We start from the raw sequence: 22,334 nt of genomic DNA, 5'->3' as shown, positions 1-22,334 counted from the left end.
ATCTAAATAATTTTTTTTACACAATCGTTTAGATTTAGTTGCTCAAATGTAAACGACGTAAAAAAAGAAAAATAAGAAAGGCGATGGAAAGAAATCACAGCGAAAAAAAAAAGAAGTGGAAAAGAAGAAAAATAATGGAAGATTAAACGATGTAAATAAAAAATTAAAAAATAAGAAAGATGATGGAAAGAAATCGTAGGAAAAAAAAAAGAAGAAGAAAGATGAAATCGCAGGACGAATAGAGAGGAAGAAAAGAAAGATTGAAGGGTAAACTTGAAATAGTTAAAAAACTTTATGGGCTTTATTAGACGTGTTGTAAATAGTTTGGTGTTTTGTTATATTTACAAAATTTTTCCAATTTTTAATAATTTCAATCTATATCATCCCCTAAAATCGTCAATTTGAATTCAAATTTTCTAAAATAACTTCAAAGATAAATTCAACTATTTCGTATTTTTTATTTTTTTAAATTATTTATGAAACAATATACATAAACAATACATAATACATATTTGATATTCTAACATTGTTTTTAACATTATTTTCCATTCTATTTTAACCGTTAGTTTTAATTCAAATTTGTAACATTGTTTTTAAATCCAAATTTTACATCTTAATTTTAGATTGTTGTTTTGAATTTCTAAAATCATGTCAAAGATAATGGATAATCCCTTAATTTTAGTATTTTTTTTTAAATTATTTATGAAAAACATACATAAATACATTAATTTTAGATTTTTAATTTGAATTCCTAAAATTATGCCAAAATAATAGACAATCTCTTAATTTTAGTTTTTTTAATTTTCAAATTATTTTTGAAAAACATACATATATATTGATAACATCCGAAGAACCCTCCAACGAACATATATATAAAAATTTGTTATTTAACTCCAAAGATAAATTTTAACTATTTAGCATTTTTTGTTCTTCAGATTATTCATCAAAAAATAGACATGAATAATACATAATACATATTTTATATTTTAACATTATTTTCTACCATAAACCATTAATTTTAAATCAATTTTTTAACACTATTTTAAAATTCAAATTCTACACATTAATTTTAGATTGTTAATTTGAATCCCTACAATTATACCAAAGATAATGTTTGATATATATCTCACCCTAATTTTACACATTAGGCCACAATTTTTTCTAGTTTTAATTCAAAGATTTTAAATTATCTTTAAATTAAAATTTTACACCTTAATTTTTTGATTGTTTGTTTGAATCCCTAAAATCATGCCAAATATAGTATTTGTTATATATCCCACCCTAAAATTAATGTCAAATATAATGTTTGAATCCTTAAAATTATTTTGTATAATTTATGAAACAATAATTTTATATACATCTATCATATGCTATGATAAAGTTGAAAATCAAATCTTTGCAATTCAATAATATTTTAGCATATATCTCTTCATTTAATTATTCCTACACATTCCCACGCATTTTAAATAATGTTGCCAATTTAAAAATATACTGGACAATAATTTAAGATACATCCGTTATATGCTATGATAAAACTGAAAATCCAATCTTTATAATTTAATAATATTTTAGCATATATCTCTTCACTTAATTATTTAATTATTTCCACGCATTTTAAATAATTTTGCCAATTTAAAAATATACTTGACTACTCAGTAAACATGTTCTCTTTGTAGACTGTAATAGACGAAGGAGATGCTATGATGCGAAGCCTGAAGATTGAAGATGCGAACGAACGATTGAAGATTGGAGATGTGCCGGACGAATTTGAAGATTGGAGATTAAAGTGGAACAAACGATTGAAGTGAAATGGACGAAGTTGAAGATTGGAGATGTGTTGGACGAAGGAGATGCACTACGAACAATGGGTTCTCTTCTGATGCGAAGGAGATGCAAAACGGACGATACGAAGGATGTGAAGTGGATGAAGTTTGAGTTTTTCAATTTGAAATAGACGAAGTTAGGGTTTTCAAAGTAAGGGAAGGAAATGCTTGAAGATCATTTGTTTCCAAATTCCAAATAATAGAAGATCTGAGACGGTGACATGCACAAATTGAATGAAATATGATGACTTGCAGAGTTTTGAGAATGTGATTTGATGGGTTTTTTTATATTTTAGGGGGAAAGTAGGAAAAGTAGACTATTCAATTGTGAATGCAAACTTTTATTTAATTATAGGGTATTTGTGGATTAGTAAATAGATGTATTTAGGAATCGCAATTGTCACTTAGGTAGGGGTATTTAAGGTATTGTCCTTCCAATTTTTATTTAAAATTCTTATGTTTTGATATTTTGTCAATTTAAAAATAAATTTGTTATTTATACAAAGTAAACTTCTAATTTTACCATTCTTCTGTCCTTGTTAACCCCTCTTCCTTCTTTATCATTCTTTTTAATTGTAACGCTCCGGAAATTTAAGGTAAAATTTTTCTCGTTTTATGTAAAATGCAAGTTGATATAATAATAATATAATATTAATTATATTATTATTATTAATGTTTATTGGTTATAATATTAATATTATAAATATTATTATAAATTAATAATATAGAAATATTGTTATTTCTAAAACAATAAAATAAATTATTATTTATTTAATATTAATATTTTTAATATATTATTATTATTACTTTATTATTATTATTATTATTTATATTTAATATATATATATTATTATTTAATTTAAATTATTAATATTATATAATTATTAAGAATTATATATATATATATATAATAAATTTCTTTATTTCAAAACCCTAGCCGCGCGCGTCCACCGCCCCTCCCCCCGACATCCTCTTCTTCTTCCTCCGTTCTTCGCCTGACAGCTCGTCTGCCTTCACGAAGCGCCGCCGCTATTTTCTCCTTCCCTTCTTCTTCCTCTCTTCGGCTCCTTCACCCGACGAACACAGACGCCATCCGTGCGCCTTCGACGACCGCCGCGGCTTCCATCCATTTCCGTTTCGCCTCCAACCGCCGGCAGCCGACGCTTCTCCATCTCTCTCTCTTTGTTTCTACCACCGCCGGCATCCTCTCCTTCATCATTTCGTGTTCCGACGCCGACAGAGCACAGAGGGGAACGCCGCCGTCGCCGGAAGAGAGAAAGCCCTCCAAAAACCGTGTTGCCCGTTTCGCCCAACCCGACCCGGTTCCAAGCCAACCCGACCCGGTTCCAAGCTGACCCGACCCGAAACCGTTTCCAGCCGAGCCGCGAGCCGAGTGAGCCGAGCCGCGAGCCGAACCAAGCCGAGCCGCGAGCCGAGTGAGCCGAGCAGCGAGCCGAGCCGCGAGCCGAGTGAGCCGAGCCGCGAGCCGAGCCAAGCCGAGCCGCGAGCCGAGCCGCGAGCCGAGTGAGCCGAGCCGCGAGCCGAACCAAGCCGAGCCGCGAGCCGAGTGAGCCGAGCCGCGAGCCGAACCAAGCCGAGCCGCGAGCCGAGTGAGCCGAGCCGCGAGCCGAGTGAGCCGAGCCGAGCCGAGCCGAGCCGAGCCACCTAAGCCTTCCTACCTCCACTTCGGTTCACGGTGAGTCTTCGGTAAGGGTTGTTTTGATGAATTCCCTAATGTTACCTCGTCCGATTCGAGTTTGAATGTGGGATTAAGATGTGGCCCTACTTTTCTCCCTTGAAGGTAGTACAGAGTTGACGCTTAAGTTCTCGGGTTCCGCGGCAGACCTGGTTGGAGATAGCTTCCTTTCCTTGAGTAAGTCAACGGATAACCTTTTTAAAACAACTGCTACTAACGTCATCAACTAAAACCGTTGTGTTTTCGTTTAGGTTGATCTGTTGAGCGTGGATTCAATCGAGAGGCATAACCGAGTATCAGGTAAGGGTTTTCCTACTACTGGACCCCGAGTCCAGGCTGAAAACGTAGTAATTCACAGGGAATTACACGTTAGTGACTGTACTGAATAACTGCATGCGTGTTGGCTGTTAAGTACTGATATTATATTCTGTCTGATGTAAATATGCTGTGACTGATAATTGTGGATTGAGATTTTATGTTGATGGACTTTGAAGTTATGGTTCAGTATGTAGTAAACACCGGTCTGGATGTGGTTCATGGAATTTGGACGGGGATGGACCGTGAGTCCGGTTTTGGTTGGTTAGTCGATTGGACCTAGGGTTTTCCCTATTGGTGTGCGAATCGGTAATGCATATAGCAACTGAGGGTGTAGATGTTTAAACTTATACTATCTGACTGATAAAGCCTATGGCGGGACTGTGATATGAATGCCGTTGGGATGTGATTGATGTAGACAGTTTAGTTTGGACTGAGGGGTAACGGTTAGCTTCATCTATGGGGTAGTGTGCCTTACGGATATGTGCATCCTTCGGGAGCACTAGACTGATATGTTCATCCTTCGGGAGCACAAGACTGATATGTGCATCCTTCGGGAGCACTAGACTGATATGTGCGTCCTTCGGGAGCACAAGACTGATATGTGCATCCTTCGGGAGCACTAGACTGATATGTGCGTCCTTCGGGAGCACTAGACTGATATGTGCGTCCTTCGGGAGCACTAGACTGATATGTGCGTCCTTCGGGAGCACTAGACTGATATGTGCGTCCTTCGGGAGCACTAGACTGATATGTGCCTCCTTCGGGAGCACTAGACTGATATGTAGGGTACCCCCGAATAGGAAGTTAACTGTTGTCCCCTAACGGGCCCAGTAGTGGGTCCCTTACTGGGTATGTTTATACTCACCCTTTCTCTTCTTTAACTTTTCAGGTAGGGGTACAGCGAGAGGCAGACCGACGAGAGGCAGGAAGGATGCGTGAAGGCCATATGGACGCGTCTGGTTTTCTTTTCGCTTCCGCTATGTATTTTGTCAGAATATTTTGACTGTGATTTTTGACTGGTGACTTGACATTTTATTTTGTGATTTTTTTTTATTATTTAAAAATAGGGCCCGAAACTGTCTTTTGTAAGGTTTATAAAGTTTTAATGAATCGTATCTGGTCCGTTTTAAATTTTATGTTGAATGGTCGAGTTTTGATATTTGGTAGTGACCTCAGCTTAGTCCGGAAAAGTTGGGTCGTTACATTAATCCTTCCTCAACTCTCTATTATCCTACCTCTTCAACTCTACCATAGTTTCATTATTTCATTTGCTTTTTTTTAAATATTTTATTCTTTTATTTATCAAATGACATTTGTTTTCAATTAATCTAATAATAATAAAAGAATTATTGTTATTTAATTTATAAAACTAATTTTAATTAAATATTAAGTACGATTAGTTTAGGCATTTAGTCTTTATATTTAACTTTTTTATTTCTTTTAAATTTTATTATTTCAGGTCATTTGTTTGTTTTTATTTTTTTAATTGTTTCTCACCTTTTCAAATATTTTATTTTAAAACTAATCCATTTATATCTAAACTATTTTTGAAAATTTTTAAATTAAATGAATTTATAAAAAAATAAATTTTATTAAATTTATAAAAAATCAGAACAAAATCAAATCAGACAATTTAATATTAAATTAAATAACTTTTGAATCCTTAAATAATCTAAAAAAATATATAACTTATATTTTTTTATAAAAAGTATTAGAACTTTAAATTTATAAGAATTTCTTTAAAAAAAAATCAATTAATGATGAGATTTGATTTAAGATTTATTTGAATTAAATTTTGAATCTAAAATTTTTACCAAATTATGCTCATACTTTTTCAAAACGTAGTCTTTTATCTCTCTTCTTCCTTATTTTACGTTTTTTTATCTCTCTTCTTCCTTATTTTTATTTCTTTATTAATTCATTATAATTTTTTTTTATCATTTTTGTTGCATCATGGAACAATAAATTATATTCTTTGAAAAAGGAGGAAAAATAGAATGTTTAGGTAAGAAGAAAACTGAGAATTTTTTGTTTTAAAAGGAAAAACAGTAATTTATTCACCCATAAATTGTTTACACAAGATTTCTGAAGAAATTTAATTTATGAGGTTGAACTTGTGTTAATGTTGTATTTATGTTGATTTGATGTGATGTGGTTCGATTTCTAAAATTTGATCCTTTGATTCTCTCTCGGTTGAATTCTTACATTTGGTTTGAGGAAGCGAGGAAACGAAACATGTGATATTCTTGACAATCTTAAAGTTAAAGTCTTGTATTTTCAAATGAACTTTAATCTACGAGGGTGGTCACTTTAGGAGCTAGGAAGTCTTCTGTCTCTTTAGAGAATTCTCTCTAGATTTTATGCAGTAAAATCTTTTTCACTCAAATGAAGAGAACTCGTTTTCTAGTGGGCCTTTATGGACTTAAGCCTAGTTGGTCCATAGACCAGACACATGATTCAACCTCATGAGTTTGAGTCATATTTAAAGTTTTGGTTAAATTAAGCTTATTTTTTAGTTTAGTTGAATTTAATTGGACCAAAATAATTAATGTATTTAATTTTAGAATTGACCAATTTATGTATTTAATTTTAATTTGGGACACATGCCAATTTTTAATTAATACCAAATTCGGTTATAATTGTGACAAGTTGTAATTGATTCTAAATTTTCTTATTCAATCGTAACGATTACCTAAAAAAAGTTGAAAATTTCATGTCGTATTTAAAGAAATCAAAACAAATTATTTTACGAAACTAGGATGATTTGTTAAATTAAATATATGAAATTCGTATTTTGATTTAGAATATTACTGAAAATTGTTTACGAAAAATATGACATTTTAGAAAATTAAATATATGAAATTAATGTATTGGATTTAGAATACAATTTTTTTTCTAAAAATTAATAATTTACTCGGACGTAACAATCATGTAAAAAAATGTTAGAAAATGGATGTCACTTTTAAATAAACTACTAAAAATTGTCATACGGAAATAGGACAATTTGGTAAATTAAATATACGAAACTTGTATATTAAATTTATAATATGAATTTTAAAAAATGTATAAAAAAGAAAATTTCATAACATTACCTTCATAACTTTTCCCCAAATACATCTTATCATAATATTACTTACATAACCTTCTTCCAAACACATACTATAATAATACTAAGTTCATCATGATACTAGTTTTAATACTAACCTTCCATAACCCAACCCTTCCCTAAACGATCCTTAAAAGAGTAAAATGATAGAACTTAAAGGGTCATTAAGAAAACTTGTATTATTTGAGAAGGGGTGCAAAATTCCAAAGTAAAACTACCTTTGAAAGGGTAAGAAAAATGTCAATTGCCCAAAATACCCCCTTTTGAAGTATTGAGCCTGAAGCCCACAGTCGAATGACGAAAGAGGAATAGCCCAATTAAGCAAACGGATTTGAAGTATTGAGCCCGAGGCCCACAGAAGCCCGAATAAGGAATGGAACGGCCCAGGTTAAGCAAACTGCAGGCTTCAATGGAGCCCACACCCACAGCTCCGAAACAGTGACGATCACGATTTCAAGATTCATTCATTCGTTCTTTTTGACGCTCTCCTTTCTTTTTCTGCTTTAGCTTTGCTTTCATCTTCTCCCATTTCTTCTGCTCTGCTCCCCCATTTGATGCCCACATCTCCATAGTTCATGTTCTCACGCTCCTTCTCCTCACAGCGAAGCCAAGGCCGAAGGATTGCACAAACATGGACGATTATACCAGAGAAATGATGGATTTGAAGACCCTTGTCACTCGGACTCTCGAGAAGAAAGGCGTCCTCGCTAAGATCCGTGTAATTTTTACTTTTAAAAAAAATTCGAATGTTATGTTGTTGTTTCCTTCAAAATTTGTTTCTTATGCCCTTTTACAGATCTCTCATTCTTATTCTCTCTATTGTATTTCTTCGATTTTTTGGGGTTCTAGTGCTGCTGTTTGGTGACTCTAAATGTGGTTGGTTAAAGCTAGGGTTTTGTTTCTACTTTTAGATTTACAAGGACGTAGGATGGAGGAGACTGAATCTTTCTCTGTCTCTTATGTTTTTTTTTTTTTTTTTTGAGTTTTAAGATAGCTGTAATTAAAATGCACTTACTTGGAAAAACTGAGTCATCCTCCCCTTGGATCTTGGATTGTTTGAGAAGCATTTACTGCTTGTGTTGTAACTTCCAGCGTCTTATTCTTAAGGTATTTTTGGCATCGATCTGATGTAGGGGTCTTTAGTGTTTGCTACTTTTGAAGGAATATTTGATAATGTTCAGCCACCTTTCAATTTTGTGCTCTTTCTTCAATTCTCACTACATTTCCTCCTCAATTGACCTTTCCATAGGAAAAATTGTTCACCCCTTCCTTTCCTTATTTTTTTTTCTTTCGGTTATATGCCAGGCTGAACTTAGAGCTAGTGTATTCGAGGCAATTGAAGAAGAGGATCGTGTTATCGAGAAAGATGATGGATTGCCACCTGCATTACTTGGCAGTTGCAATGATCGAGCAAAGCAGCTTCATGCTTCACCATCAGGTTCGATTATAAATAATTTTCTCTCCTCTTGAATATTATCCAATGAAAAATACTTATCTGCCCTGAAAAAGGTGTGCCCTAAGAATTCTTGCGAATGTGAATTTTTGAAGTGCTTTCCGTTGTTTTGTAGACAATTCAAGTTACAAAATTTAAGAAGTAAAATTTTCCTCTGAAGGCTGAACTAATTTAGTTTATATTTTTGATGCACTTCGTTTCTACGTTTTAAAAAGTAAAGGACAACTAAAATCTCCTTTGTTAGGTTTTATTTTTCTCTCAAGTCTTTTCGTAATTACTAATTAGGTCTCATTGTAATTGATTGGAGCCCCTTTCTTGAGTTGGGTCCTTCCTGGGGCTTGGTCCTTTTTGATTGCCATTGTACTGTACTGCCCTTCCCCACTGAAAGTTTGATTCCTTATTATTATCATCATCATCATCTAAGTAGCGTGGCCACTTTAGTTTGGCTGGTGTGTCTGTGTCGGACATATGCCTGGCACTTGGACACTCCAAGACTTATCGGACTCTTGTTAGGACAACAATTGTGTTCAATAGGCATAGAACACTTGTTTAGTAGACTAAAAAGACACATATAGGACAGTAATAATTAATTTTGAGGGTGAAATACATAAAACTTAGTTTCTTTAACCATATAATGCTTCAACCCATTTACTTTTGAATTTTCTTTTGGTATGAAAATGATATATATTTCTCAAAATGCATATTTTAATAAACATGTCCTTGCCTTGTTGTGTCCTAGATTTTTAAAAAATGACGAGTTGTTGAGTCTGTGTCGTGTCATATTCATGTCTCATATTTGTGTTTGTGTTTTTTAGATTACTATAATGCGCCAATTCAACGAGTAATATATTCATTCACATTTTGGTATTTTGATTGCAGGGAGGCTACTTACTGCTCTAATATGTGAATATTTAGATTGGGCTCAGCTAAACCACACTCTGAAAGTTTATCTCCCGGAGTGCAATATGGTAATCAATTACATTGTCCCTTTATGTGTACCAAGTCCTCCAACACCCCCCAACCTTCTCAGAAAAAAAGAGAGAGAAGATAGGACCCAAAACCCTTATATATGGCCTTATATATATATAGGGAGGGAGAGAGAGAGTGAGAGAATAAAAGGATATAAAAAGTTGTATGAAGTCTAATGTCTTTTAATTCTGCAGCAAAAAGATTCTTGGAAAGCTGAATTGAAGGAATTTAGTAGTAAAAACGGATATGATCTTAACAGAAATGGAGATAGTGGACCGTTGCTCTTGGATGTTCTAGAGGGATTCTTGAAGTTTGAGGTTGGTTGGATCTCATGATAGACTTACGTTATGATTGATTTATGTTAAATTTGAATTTGTTCATGTTCATGGTGCATATTTCCTTACTATTATGTCAGTATTTATTGTTATTATTTTAATTGTATAATAGGTGTGTCGGCCTTTTTGTTTTAGGTTGCCTTAGTATCTATTTTTAGACTGCCATTTGACCTGTTTTCAGTTCACAGATGTGAGGTTGCAAGATCTTGACTTTCTTAAAAAATTAATTATTCTATTTGACAGAGTAACTTCTACAGTGATTTAAGTGGTGTTGCATCTCTTAAACTGTGGACGCACTAATCTAACTGTCTTTTTTTGTTTTTGTTGTATGATGGTTTGTTATTGCCCTCATCAATATAGCCACTAGCTTTGTTAATTTACAGGATTTCTTACAAAATACCCAGGTTATACCACACCACTGTTCAGTGTTCTACGGCAAAAAATGTTACGTGTAAACAGTGTTTTAAGAAGCCCCCTTGGCCTCCTAGGATCAAGGCACAGGTCTAGCGCCTTGCCTTGGAAAGGCGAAGCTCACAAAATAAGGCGTGGTGCAGACCTTTTGTGAAGCCAGAAGGCTTAAAGTTTTGGGATTTGGGGCTTTTTCATTACTTTAAAAAAATCGTAATAATGAAGGGTTTTCCTTCTTTATTAACTAAAATAATCAAGTTTACTGAGCTGAATGCAAATTTCTGTGTTTAGGGTATTTTTTTTCCATATTTCCACTTCACCTATCCTTTCTTTTTTAATGTAATATTTTCATATGTAGTGCACCTCACAAAAAAAGACCTCGTCTTTTTGTGCGACTTGTGCATAGGCTCCAAAAGGGCCATTGCGCCTTGGGCATTTAAAAACACTGCATGTCTACTTTCCCTTTCTACTGGGTATCACAAGTCAATAAGGAGAGAACCAATTAATACTTTAGACATATTTTTTTATCTTTTTTCCTCTGGTACCTTAACCGCAAACTTCAAAATTTCTATTCATTCTTTATTTGTTTTTTTTCTGGCAATTCCTTGATTTTTTGTTCATTTCTTAAAAAACAAACAGAATTTATCTCAAGCAAGGGGTCCCGGAAGAAGAATAACCACTTCAGAATCTGATTCAATGTCCAGTCATGATTCTCGAAACAGTAGGAGACCTTCCTCATCTGTTGCAGGGGGTTTACCTCCGCTAGGAAGGTAAACACATGCCTGAACTAATAATATATTTTCACTTTGTACCGTACCTACTTGTTGCTACTTTTCTTTTTGTTATCCCTAATTTTGTTGTATATTTATTTCAGGCCCAGTGCTGGTCCACAGGCATCTGGTAAGTCATGGCATGGATCTACTTCTGATATGCTTATCTACTTCCTCTTCTCTGTTCACGTGATGATTTAAGCTTTCAGATAGGAGGGTAGGGTCTTCGATGTCTGGTTATCGAAAAGATGAATACAGTTGGAGATATGATGGCAATGAGCTTCCGGAAGATGTAATGAGAACCTCAGCTGCACTGGAAAATCTGCAACTGGATCGAAAAGCTAGAAACCTAACATCATCTTGGCGGTATGTTTTGATTTCGAAGAATTATCTTCTATTGTGCGTGTGTATATGATTTCTTTCTCTTTCTGAAGAAAATTATGACTGTTTAATTGTGTACATTTTTGTGCTTTTTTTCCTCTCTTCAAAAATATTTAAAATGACTGCTTATTTGATTGAAACACAATGCACAACCCTGAATGGTAATTGAAGAATTTACAAGGAGTTTAGGACCAACTAGACACAAACCTGGGATTCCATGGACTAATTTTGTAATTTAACCAAAAAGAAGATTTACCTGGAAGACCCAGAGAAATTGCAAAAAAATAGCACATCAAAGTTTTCATCTTACAAAATTAGTAAATTTTGAAAACTCATTCAAACAGTTTTTCTCAAGCAAGATTGACCATTGAGATTTAGTTAAAAAATTAACTTTTCTAACCTATGGATTTTTTTGGGCCTTCTTGGTACATCTTGGTATAGATTATACCAAGATGCTTTAGTAAGTTTTTCTAGTATTATGCAGTTTTTTTTCATTTCGGTTATCTTTAACAAATATTATGTCACAATCATACTTAAATTTTTAATCTTTTAAATGACTTAATTTTTTCAACAATTGGTTTCCAGGAAAAAAAAAAAACACAAATCTTAGCTCAGCTTATTCTCCATTACCATTCAGATTGAAGAACTTGAAACCCCCCCCCTTATTTTTCTCTCTACGAAATGGTCAACTAACATAATCTCCCAGTTGATAAAATGTTTGGTGAAGATAACTGAATTTGATTTTTTTTTTCAATATTACATTAGATTTGATATAAAATTTGGGAAGAGTTAGAAAAGTACTTTACCAAGAAGTCCCAAAACAATTGATAAGTTAAAAAAGGTTAATTTTTTAACTAAATTTTGGTGGCCCGTCTGAAGCAAGAGTTCAAACCTGCACAATCTTTCATCTCTGGACTAAGAAGAAAGCTAGATACACAAAAGAAAAGAGAAGAAGTGGAGTTAGCCAGTTCTGTTATCATTGAATTGCGTCTAAGCCTAGCACCATATCAAATGAAGGCAAAGCGACCTAGGAGTTTTCTCCTTTGAAGAAGGATTCTTATCAGAAGAAAAACACTAGTGCCCCACCTTTGACTTCAAGGAACACATTGTTCCTCGGTCTTGAGTCTCTTGACCAACATAAAAGGGAACAAAAGAAAATTAAATCACATCTCTAAACAGACAACTCAGGTCCTAATTATAACCACCATGCATCTTTCCATCGAAATTTTGTCCGTCTCGATCCCATCTACCCTCTAGGGGCATTTGGAGCAAGGAATGGAGTTGCGAAGTCAACGGGGCCCATAGTGGAAGGAGTTACTAAATTGTTTTTAGTCATAGGGCTCGAGAAGTCCTTGGACTAGACAAGGAGTAAAGTTCAACCCTCTAGGGAATGTTGGGACGGATCAAACAAGTAGTGAAGCTTGACCCTTTAGTGTAGATGTTGGGGGCAGTGAAGTTGTGAAGTTGTTAGGCCCATAGAGGAAGGAGTTAATACAGCATAAAATTCACCTTTTTTAATCATGAGCCCACACATTTCTTTGGAGGAGTAAACAAGGAGTAGAGTTCCTCCCAACTATAACTCCTTGCGCCAAACATTTCCTAATAGTAAAATCTTACCGCCTCGTTTTAAGTTATAATGCAGATAAACATCAAATAAATTCTCTATCTTTCCGTTTTAATAATCAAAATTATTGTGAACATGGTTGCAGACACGGAGGAGATGGTATCAATGAGGATGATAGCAGAGGTGAACATATGTAACCATTGAAATCGTGTATTGTATTTCTTAACCCATCCACAATGATCAAAGCGAGGGTAGTAGTGTTGATGTTGAATATTATGTAATTTGTTTTTGTGTTTGAGCCTTTTTTTTTTCTCTATTACTATCGACCTCTTTTTAATTCTTCTTACAAACTCTAAATTCCTGCTCTGTAGTTTTCAATGTATTTGAGTGAAAAGAGAATGAAAAAGTAGCCATTAGTCAATGTTCTTCGCGAGATCATGCAAGTAGTATTTGTACTCTACTGGATATCTTTTACATGCATTGTCTCCTTATTGATCATCATTTTAAAGTTTCAATCAATAGCTAGCAATTAATGTTTCATTTGATCGTTTAATTGTTCTTATGTTTTTTTTTTCCTTTTGAAATTTTTATTCACTGTAAATGTATACATCGAAGTTGTTGAATGATGTGAACAATGCATCTTGGCGAGTGAAGTTGGTCGGGGACTGATTGAAAATTGGTTATTTACCTGTCTGTTTCGATCTTGATGAGTAATTAGTCGAGAAAGTCTCGAATTTATATCTAGGGATTATTGATATGTAAATTTTTTAATCCATACACGACAGTTGAATAATGTGTCTTCTATATATAACGATACAAGAGGCAAAGTTCAATTTCATTGCCCTTTCTATTGTTTATTTTTTCCTTCTTTTTTTGTGTGGTTTTTTTTCTTTAAACTTGAAATCTTTGATTCTCATGGAAATGGAAATTAACCTCACCCGTGAATAAAAGTTTTCTAGAATGAGATAGAACATTGTTAAAGATGCACTTTACTTAACAAAGATGTGAGATTGATACCTGAAGAAAGTAGTGATTCTCGCATAGCCAATGACATTTTTTTGGCATTTTTGAAAGTGATTTTGGCTAGCCAATGATTGTCTTAAAGTATGTTTTGAAAGTGTTTTGTATAGCCAATGTTGAAATTAATTTTAGAAAAATCTTTTCAATAGGTAGTTGAGATGTGATTCCTTTATTGATGCCGAACTTTCCCTTGTCTTTAAAAATAATACTTTTTGTCCTTTCTAATTAATTACTCAAATAGGTCATCATTCTAAAATTACTTTGGAAATCAAACATAATTTTTCCCAATTGAAAATCACTTTTAAAACGAAACATCAATATACTTCCAAACATGGACTTGCTAGAACATTTCTTCCCAAATGTAATTGTACTTATGGGTGATGCTATAATTTTCATCCCCAATTTGATTGTTTGTCACTGATTAATGGGGCAGTGATCTTTTCTATCAACATTTGAAGGGTTCTTATGTTATCTTACACACCAAATATAAATATGATTATAATTACAGACAGAATCTTCTCCATGATTATATAATCTATATATTTTCATCACCAACTCCTTTCTTCTGGTAACAAAAACACATAAGATTGCCATCTTAAAGCTCTACACTTAAAATCACCAAAACAAAGAGAGAAAAAATGGTGGAGAAGATTCAAATCAGAAAGGAAGGTGCCAGAAAAAGAAAAAAAAAAGGAAAAAAATCAAGAGGCAAAGCACCTTAAAAAATTATGACTATGAACAGTGAGATCATCTAATGATTATAAGCCTGATTCTCTTGGTATCATCGTATCAGAAATTCGTCTATGGATTCGATATTGCCGAGAAGGTCGAAAGATTTGTTTCTCAGAGAGTCTTTGAGGATTGTAATCTGACCTTCCCTCAGAAGTATGTCTTCTTCAAGAGTTTCAATCTTCTTTTTCAATAGATTGACCTCTGAGTTAAGTAACATATTCTCTTCACTATATTGTTTCACTTGATCCCACATAATATCTCTCTCCTCTGAAATCTTTGGCACAGTTCCTCTAATTATCGCTAATTCTGTAGTAGATTCATCAAGGTCATTTTGTAGCCGGTTCACATTCTCGTCTCTTTTCAAGATCTGTATCGATTAAGTCGAGGAATCATTACAGGAACCAAAAGTCTAACTTGCTATAAGTTTGAGTATGAAAAATGGAGGAATTACCTGAAGTTTTTGATCCTTAAGCTTGTGTGTAATGCAGGATATGTTGTCTTGTGCACTTTGTACTTCACATTTAAGAATGTGGTTTGCTCTAGCTGCTGTTGCAATTTCAGCTTGGAGCTGCTCGATTTCCAGCTCCTTAGAGTAAAGTTTCTCTCTCAACAGATTCGTTAGTAATCTTTCTGCTTTGAGCTCAGATTTTACAACATCCTGCAAGAGAGAAAATAAATAAAGAAATAAGGGTATGTTTGATGGAGATTTTGAAAATAGGGGATTGGATTCAAGGAAAACATTGTTTTATTTCATATTTCGGAGATTGTGTTTGGCAGTATATTCAGAAATTAAATTATAATTCAAATAATGGTTTCAAATGCGTTTGATACTATATTCATAAATCATAAAACTAGTCTTGACACTTATCCATACTCAATGGTTTATAGGTTTCTGAATATGTTTTATGTTAATAAAATTTGTATTAAATATTATTAATTTATAATACATTACATCATATATATTTTAATTATAATAAAATGAATTGAGTTTGTAATATAACACATTGTATTTCAAAAAGTTTTTATCTTTTATTTAATATGATTCTGCATTTTCAAATTTTAAATTCAAAATCTGGTTACAATAAAAACAAAAAGAAATATTTTTCAGAATTCACACTACCTGGATCATACCTCGAAAACATTTTTCTAGATATCTAGGTTGTCTAGCAAACATATATTTGTTGAACTCCATGGATGTGAAAATATAAAAAAAATTTAGATTGTCAACAAAAAGTAAATTCCCTCGTCGAATTTCATAAATATAGACAAACTTTAAATAAAATAAATCGGCATGAAGGATGTTTGATATTAAATTCAGTAGCATACCTCTGTAGCTTCACAATTTAATTGCATCGACTCATCTGCATCAACATACTGAGAATGGACTTCTGAAGCTGCTAGGTTGGATTTCTTATGCAACAATGACGATGCTATCTTCAGACTTCGTTTTAAGCTTTCAATTCCACGCTTCAATCCTTGAAGCTTCATCTCAGATTCAACAAAATATATCCCATCCAAGTTGTTTTTCACCACTTCCATCCCCTGCATACTATCTGAAAGCCAATGAACTTTCTCCTTTGTGAACTCAAATAATTCTGCACATAACTGGAAGCTTTCATTTAACAATGTTAGCCCTTGATGTTGTAGACAATCGACACGTGCTAACATTTCTTCATCCAGCTTGATGGTTAAAGCACTCTCATCCCTCCCATGCTTTAAGCGATTCAATAAGCTTATATTCTCATGCCGCAGGGAATCAATTTCAAACCTGCAAGATTCTAATTCCCTTCTCAATCCCAATTCTACTTCAGTTAACCTTATTTGCTCCATCTGCAATTTCGCCACATGCTTATCGAACCTTTCAATTTCTGTGTTCTCCCCTAATTCATGATTAAACCTTTCCTGCAATCCACTGATTGTTTTCTGCTGGTCACAGCAAGACCTCGTTAACCTTGTCGTCGCTTTATACAGTTCCTTGCATTCCTTATCCTTCTCCTCAAAGTTTCTCTTGAATGTTTCTCTATCTTCTTTAGCAGTTTTGTACTTATCCTGCAAGTTGGAGAGATTCTGCATCAAAACTTGGTTTTCATCCCGTAATTTATCCACCATGACAGTCATGTCCTTCACTTTTTGCTCTGAATTTGACATCATGCTTCTATTCTCCACGTCCCTCTCATTTAGAAGAGAAACTTCCCTTTGTAGAGATACATTCTGTTCTGCTAGCTCTCGAACTCTTTCATGCAGCCTTTGTTCTTCAAACTGGTACTTTTCAAGCTTTACTGACCAGTCCTTCGACCTCCTGTCAAGCTCTTTCTCCAGTTCTGACTGCAATTCAGATTTTTCTCTGTCCAGTCTTTTAGTTTGAGAATCCAATATTTCCTTTGCCAGTTGCAGTTCTTCCTTTGCTGAATCCCTTTCAGTAATTTGGGACTGTAGAAGACTTAAAACCTCAAGTGCTAAGCTCATTTTCTCCTCAGTCATATGTCTAATTATTTGAATCAAACCTGAAACTCCTGTCCTCAGTTGAAGAAAGCTTTCACGGTCACGTTCTTCTCTGAACCGCATGACTCTCTCCTTTGCCACCTTGATTCTCCTCTTGAGTTCCCCATCCATATCCTCTTCAGTTTCAACAAGGTTTAACACTTCATTATGATTTATTAAGTTATGTCTATCTAAACCAGAGCCCTCCATGTCATTTCTATTAATAGCTTGAAAAGGTTCATTTACTGAATAGAATTTCTGTGGATTCACATTGGAACCATAATGTTCATCTGAGGATCTATCATCTATATCTTCTACGGTGATTGGTGGCATACTGTTGTCAAATCCCTTTAGATTTGTTTTAGGAATTCCATGCGATTGGGAGAGTCTCTCAATGACATTCTTTGCTATGGTCCTTGGAGATTCATGCCCAAATCCATTTTCAGCATGCTTTGCAGGAAAGAAGTGATAGTTTGAACTTGGAAATTCTTCAAACGGATGATTCATTGTCTTTTCATCAATAACATATTTTGGCGAAGTGGGTGCTGTACATCGGCCACGCGGAGGGCGCCTCCCACTGCCATGTCCAGGGTGATTTTTAGGAGGAATACTCTTTTGGGGTTTCCTCGATTCTTCCTGTTGCTCTCCATCATCAATATATCGATCCAAGATTTTGCTTGAGACATTACTAGAGGAAGTGGAAGAATTTCCTGAAGAATCACCATAACTTCGGCTTGAAGCAGCAGATACTGAACAAGGCCTCTCTGGTACAGCTCCATAATCATTATATGGCATCTCAAATTCTTTTTCTCTACACTGTCTTCTTAATGGTAGTGTTTGACAGCTAGAAACACCACAGGCCAGATTAATCAGTTTTAAGCATGGAAGATTTGATCAAGAAAGATTAAATGGCTTGAATGGAACACCAATTTTATGGAGAGCACTAGGAAACAAATTATCATCTTGTTCTTGAAAGATAATTGGTTTAAGCATTACCGGTTAGAACGTTCACATTGCTGATCTGAAGTGTCAATGAAGTTACCATACGGAGATCTATTTTTATCCTTTGACCCAGAAGGACTCTTATGCTTCCCACTATCAAGCAATGATGCTGAAGACAGTGAGCGACTTCGTCTTAGACCAGTACCTGCATTCAGTTCATCAATATCAGGTTCATTCTTTCATTTTTGGAAGAAAAGCTATTGTAACTACATGCTACATTGTCCAACCGACCTTCAAATGGCTGACCTGTGATATCTTGTTTTTCTGTTTTGGATGGGGAAACTTCAGAACTGCCATTGCTAGGTGCTGAAGATCTGAAAAAGAACAATTTCTTCATCGTGTAAATTCTATACTGGACTTACTTTAACTGGTGAACTCTACGGCCCTTGACCCCTGCTCTTCGCTGCCAAACCTACCACAAATTAAAAAAAGTTCACTATTGATGGGTGGATATAAAGAAAAGAATCATAGTAGCAACGCATCGATCATACGCAGTACATAAATTATGAGAGAGAAGTAAAGCTGTACCAATAGATGTAACCCCAACGAAAACAAATTACCAGAAAAATGATTAGAAAAAGGAACTAAGTTAGTTAGTTAGTTAGTTATTTATTTAGTTACATCCATAGAAAAGTTAATGCCAAGTTAAGAAAATAAGCTGAGAAAATGCCAGAAATCCACAAACTGAAAGTACTGTTGATACAATGTACTACAACAATAGTCTATTGACTGAAAACCCAAAAAGAAACAAAATAAAATTAGCCAAACACCATCGAGCTGCCAACAAGATTTGCAAGAATTAATGAATACAAACGAGAAAACCCAGAAATCTCATATTCACCATCCACCTATTAATTTTCACAAAGAGAAGAAAGAAAAGGTAATGACATAGTGAGCTGGGTCAAAAGGAAAAAAACAAGCAGGAATCAGAAGAAGTAAAGTGTTATACTAAAGAACAAATGAACAGGAAAAGATCTAAATAACCTGTCCCCCCTCAAACCTCAGTTTCCGATATCATCTCACCGCAATTAACGGAAAACAAATTCCAATCCAACCCCGATTCTGTACTTCTCCTCAAACTAAAAATAAAGTACCAACATCTCATTATCAATCAAAATCCACTCCACTACTGTTTAGTCAATAACAAAATTCAACAATCAAATAAGAGTAAGTTTAGTCAAATTTTTTAAAAAGAAGAACAAGAGTCAGCGACTTACAAAGAGAAGAATGGAATGGGATTTCCAAGAACAAAGTCTGGTAAGAATTAAAAAAGAAAAAAGAAAATCGAAGGAAAAAAGAGAGAAAAGAAGCGGGGAGAAGAAGAGTAGAAGAGGAAAAGAGGGCGGAAGGCGGAGGGTGGAGGGTGGAGCGTGGAGCGTGGAGGGGGAAGAGAAGGAGCGGAAGGAAAAAGTAAAAGGAAAAAGGAAGGTTGGAAGTAATATTCGATAGAATGGGAAATTGATTTTGAAAATAGAGGGGAAAGGGTAATTATGTCAAATCAGAATATAATTCAAAAGGTTTCGGTTAAGTTTGATTATAAAGGAAAGCGAACGCAACACCAACAGCCAGGCGCCGGGGGGGTTTTTATACCTCCAACCATATTCTCTTTTCTTCCAAATCTCCATTCCTTATCCCACTTTTTTCATTTAATTTCATTTAGCACCACACATATAATCATATATTTCTACTAATCTATCTCAAAAGCAAAAGCATGAGTAACTCATAATAATCATATTACTTTTTTTTGTATGTGGTGGCTGCTACTGAAATTTTTATTTTAACTTAGCTTTCTATTTTTGCTCGGTGGTGATAAAGGGAAGAAGGGGGAATGAGAATAAATATTATTATAATACCAGAACCAAACTTAGAGTGGGCTAAAATAGGTCACTCCACTAATATTCTTAGAACAAATACCTCCTAAGTCAATATGTGTAAACAATTTATCCCTCCTATACTTTACATAATAATTCCACTTCGTACGTCGGTAACTATTTTAATTACACTAATAGCTTAAAGCGGCCGTTTCTTTCACAAACAATCTAATGAGTTATATTAGCCGACAATTAAATTCAAATAACATTTTCCTCATTCTCCCATGTTGTTCTTTATCTATGGCTTCTTTCAACTTTCTTGTAGGATGTGCTTCAACGGTGTTACCATCCATTTAAATTAACAAACACAAATGAAAAATATCATACAAATATATACAAGAAAAATAAAGAATACATTAAATCAATTGAATTGAAGTTCAAATGAAAAATATTTGATACCCAAAAAAGTGTTTTCATCCTAAAAACAAACTTGTAATAAATGTTTTAATTTAATTAAGTAATATTTGAAAATAAAGTATGGTTTTTTACATAAAAGGAGAAATATTAATAAAATCTATTGTACTTGATGCTAATATGAAAATTATGTTATTTTCAAATTAATACCATATTTGGATTCACATTTTTATTTATTTATTTTTAATCCTAAAACAGAAAGAAATTTAATAGAAGAAAGATTGGTATATATCAAATGGTTAAAATTTTCTCAAATTTATGCAAAAATCTAATTATGAAATATACTTGATATTTAGAATATTTGTAAAATATTGGTTGTAAATTAGGCCCATTCTCTAAAACTTTCCTAATTTGGGGCGTTTTGGATTAAATTTTCAAATATTTAATTTAAGAAATAAGTTATTTTTTAAAAAATTAGAGTGTTTGGAAGCTACTTGTAACAGTTGTTTAAGTGTATTTTAAACAATTTTTACAAAAATAGTTTAAATCTTCAAAAATATTCTTTTCTTAAGTCAATCCAAATGGGTCATTAATTGCTCTCTTAAAAAAAATATTAAGATTTAACCATTTTTGTAACAATTCAGCTTTGCAACTTTATGTATGATTTATTTAATCTTTTACTTTATGACTTGTAATAATTTCATCTTTATTGTGAAAAATACTTATGAAATTTTAAGTATATGGACTAAATTATTATAAATTAAAGTTCAATTACTAAATTATTATAAAACAAAAAGTACAAAAACCAAAATTTAGAAAATAAATCATTACATCTATAAAAATTCTTAACAAAAATCGATTTTAACCAAAAGAATTCCATTAGATATGAAATATGAAATACGAAATACGAACGAAGGTTTAGAAAACCCAACAGTAATTTATATGTATTATGTCTTTGAATATCAGAGTTTGGAATATTCAAACCCCTACTTATTGCTGGATAGCAAAATAAATACGAGGATAGACTAAAACTTTGTTTTTGAAGTTTATACGTTGAAATACCAAAATGATTGTGACACAAAGTGAACCAACAAAGACATATTTAAGGCTCCCACTATGCGGTTGAAGCATGTGAAAAATTGTGTCAAAGAGCCGACCACACCTCTACAGACTTTGGTTACCTTAACGATAGACAACCTTTTAACCAACTCTCTTCCGAAGCCATCTCCAACAATAATCTTCGATTATCACATATATGACCGGCTAGCTCTAGTGATCACTTTGATGATCAACTTTGGCGATATCACTTTAGTTAATACTATTTTCAATTAATGCCTAATTTTGACAATAACCATCTTTGGTTAACCATCATTGAAGACTATCTATGTCACCAACTCTGACCATCAATTTATACATGAGAATAAATGTATGAATAGTTTTTAAAGTTAATCATTGATCAATTGTCTAAATTGATTGGTTTATGAAAATTTTAAAAGTTTAATCGATTCAAACTATACAATTAACACAATATCATTATAGACAAAAGGGTAAATTGAAGTATTAATTCAAGGCTTAAATTGAAAGGACCTTAAAATTATTTTAAGACAAAAACAAATATCCCTGATAATTTATTTTAGTTAAATAATGTATGGCCTCTTAGTTTTTGGTGGAGAGTAATATTATAAGGTATTGAGATGAGGTTTTATTTATTAAAGTTCTGTTCTGTATTAAATAATTTTGATGCATATAATATAACATTTATCACATGAAAACTTAATAATTAATATTAATGAAAATAACAATGAGGTAGGGGTACATATATATATATATATATATATATATATATATAAACAACGTTTTATTTACAACTAAAAAGACACATCCACAGGCCATGTAATTATAACTACAACATTGAACCAAAAATAGAAAATAAATAAAATTATTTAATTTTTTTTTTATTTTTTTAATACAGCTATATTTATTTGGATCTGGTTGCCCTTGTTTAATTTAATTTGTTTATTAAAAAAAAAAAAGAAAAGAAAAGAAAGAAT

At 33.2% G+C, this 22,334-nt stretch overlaps 2 protein-coding genes across 6 annotated transcripts; one reads left to right on the top strand and one right to left on the bottom strand.

Annotated features, from left to right (window-relative positions):
* The first annotated feature begins 7,318 nt into the window (after window positions 1-7,318).
* Window positions 7,319-13,256, top strand: LOC103501672 (protein TONNEAU 1b-like). 2 transcript variants are annotated; one of them, XM_008465327.3, is made up of 8 exons: window positions 7,319-7,661; window positions 8,249-8,381; window positions 9,276-9,364; window positions 9,560-9,682; window positions 10,748-10,878; window positions 10,983-11,008; window positions 11,088-11,244; window positions 12,969-13,256. In XM_008465327.3, the coding sequence occupies exons 1-8, from the start codon at window positions 7,575-7,577 to the stop codon at window positions 13,018-13,020; spliced, it is 798 nt and encodes a 265-aa protein (XP_008463549.1). In that variant the 5' UTR covers window positions 7,319-7,574; the 3' UTR covers window positions 13,021-13,256. The 2 variants fall into 2 exon arrangements, with proteins under 2 accessions (XP_008463549.1, XP_008463551.1); XM_008465329.3 differs by having other exon boundaries at window positions 7,416-7,661; window positions 11,100-11,244.
* A 935-nt stretch (window positions 13,257-14,191) lies between these two features.
* Window positions 14,192-19,491, bottom strand: LOC103501670 (uncharacterized). Of its 4 annotated transcripts, none has more exons than XM_008465323.3 (7): window positions 19,276-19,443; window positions 19,043-19,137; window positions 18,290-18,470; window positions 18,053-18,203; window positions 15,902-17,900; window positions 15,027-15,233; window positions 14,192-14,942 (listed from the first exon to the last, which is right to left on the bottom strand). In XM_008465323.3, the coding sequence occupies exons 3-7, from the start codon at window positions 18,393-18,395 to the stop codon at window positions 14,625-14,627; spliced, it is 2,781 nt and encodes a 926-aa protein (XP_008463545.1). In that variant the 5' UTR covers window positions 18,396-18,470; window positions 19,043-19,137; window positions 19,276-19,443; the 3' UTR covers window positions 14,192-14,624. The 4 variants fall into 4 exon arrangements, with proteins under 4 accessions (XP_008463545.1, XP_008463548.1, XP_008463547.1 ...); XM_008465326.3 differs by having other exon boundaries at window positions 18,305-18,470; XM_008465325.3 differs by lacking the exon at window positions 19,043-19,137 and having other exon boundaries at window positions 18,305-18,470; window positions 19,276-19,491.
* Between the last annotated feature and the right edge of the window lie 2,843 nt (window positions 19,492-22,334).

This window comes from Cucumis melo, chromosome 9, assembly GCF_025177605.1.
Source record: "Cucumis melo cultivar AY chromosome 9, USDA_Cmelo_AY_1.0, whole genome shotgun sequence".
In the NCBI taxonomy this organism is placed as follows: Eukaryota; Viridiplantae; Streptophyta; class Magnoliopsida; order Cucurbitales; family Cucurbitaceae; genus Cucumis; species Cucumis melo.
Note: the sequence above shows the minus strand (reverse complement) of the source record. Positions and strands in the feature narration are given on the sequence as shown.

Excerpts from the sequence above, each read along its gene's own strand:
- LOC103501672 (XM_008465327.3), top strand. The coding sequence starts at position 7,575 with ATGGACGATTATACCAGAGAAATGATGGATTTGAAGACCCTTGTCACT. Across the intron at positions 8,382-9,275 it reads GCTTCATGCTTCACCATCAG|GGAGGCTACTTACTGCTCTA; the intron begins GTTCGATTATAA and ends TTTTGATTGCAG. Across the intron at positions 9,683-10,747 it reads AGGGATTCTTGAAGTTTGAG|AATTTATCTCAAGCAAGGGG; the intron begins GTTGGTTGGATC and ends AAAAACAAACAG.
- LOC103501670 (XM_008465322.3), bottom strand. The coding sequence starts at position 18,395 with ATGAAGAAATTGTTCTTTTTCAGATCTTCAGCACCTAGCAATGGCAGT. Across the intron at positions 17,901-18,052 it reads CAATGTGAACGTTCTAACCG|CTGTCAAACACTACCATTAA; the intron begins GTAATGCTTAAA and ends TGGTGTTTCTAG. Across the intron at positions 15,234-15,901 it reads TAAATTGTGAAGCTACAGAG|GATGTTGTAAAATCTGAGCT; the intron begins GTATGCTACTGA and ends TCTCTCTTGCAG.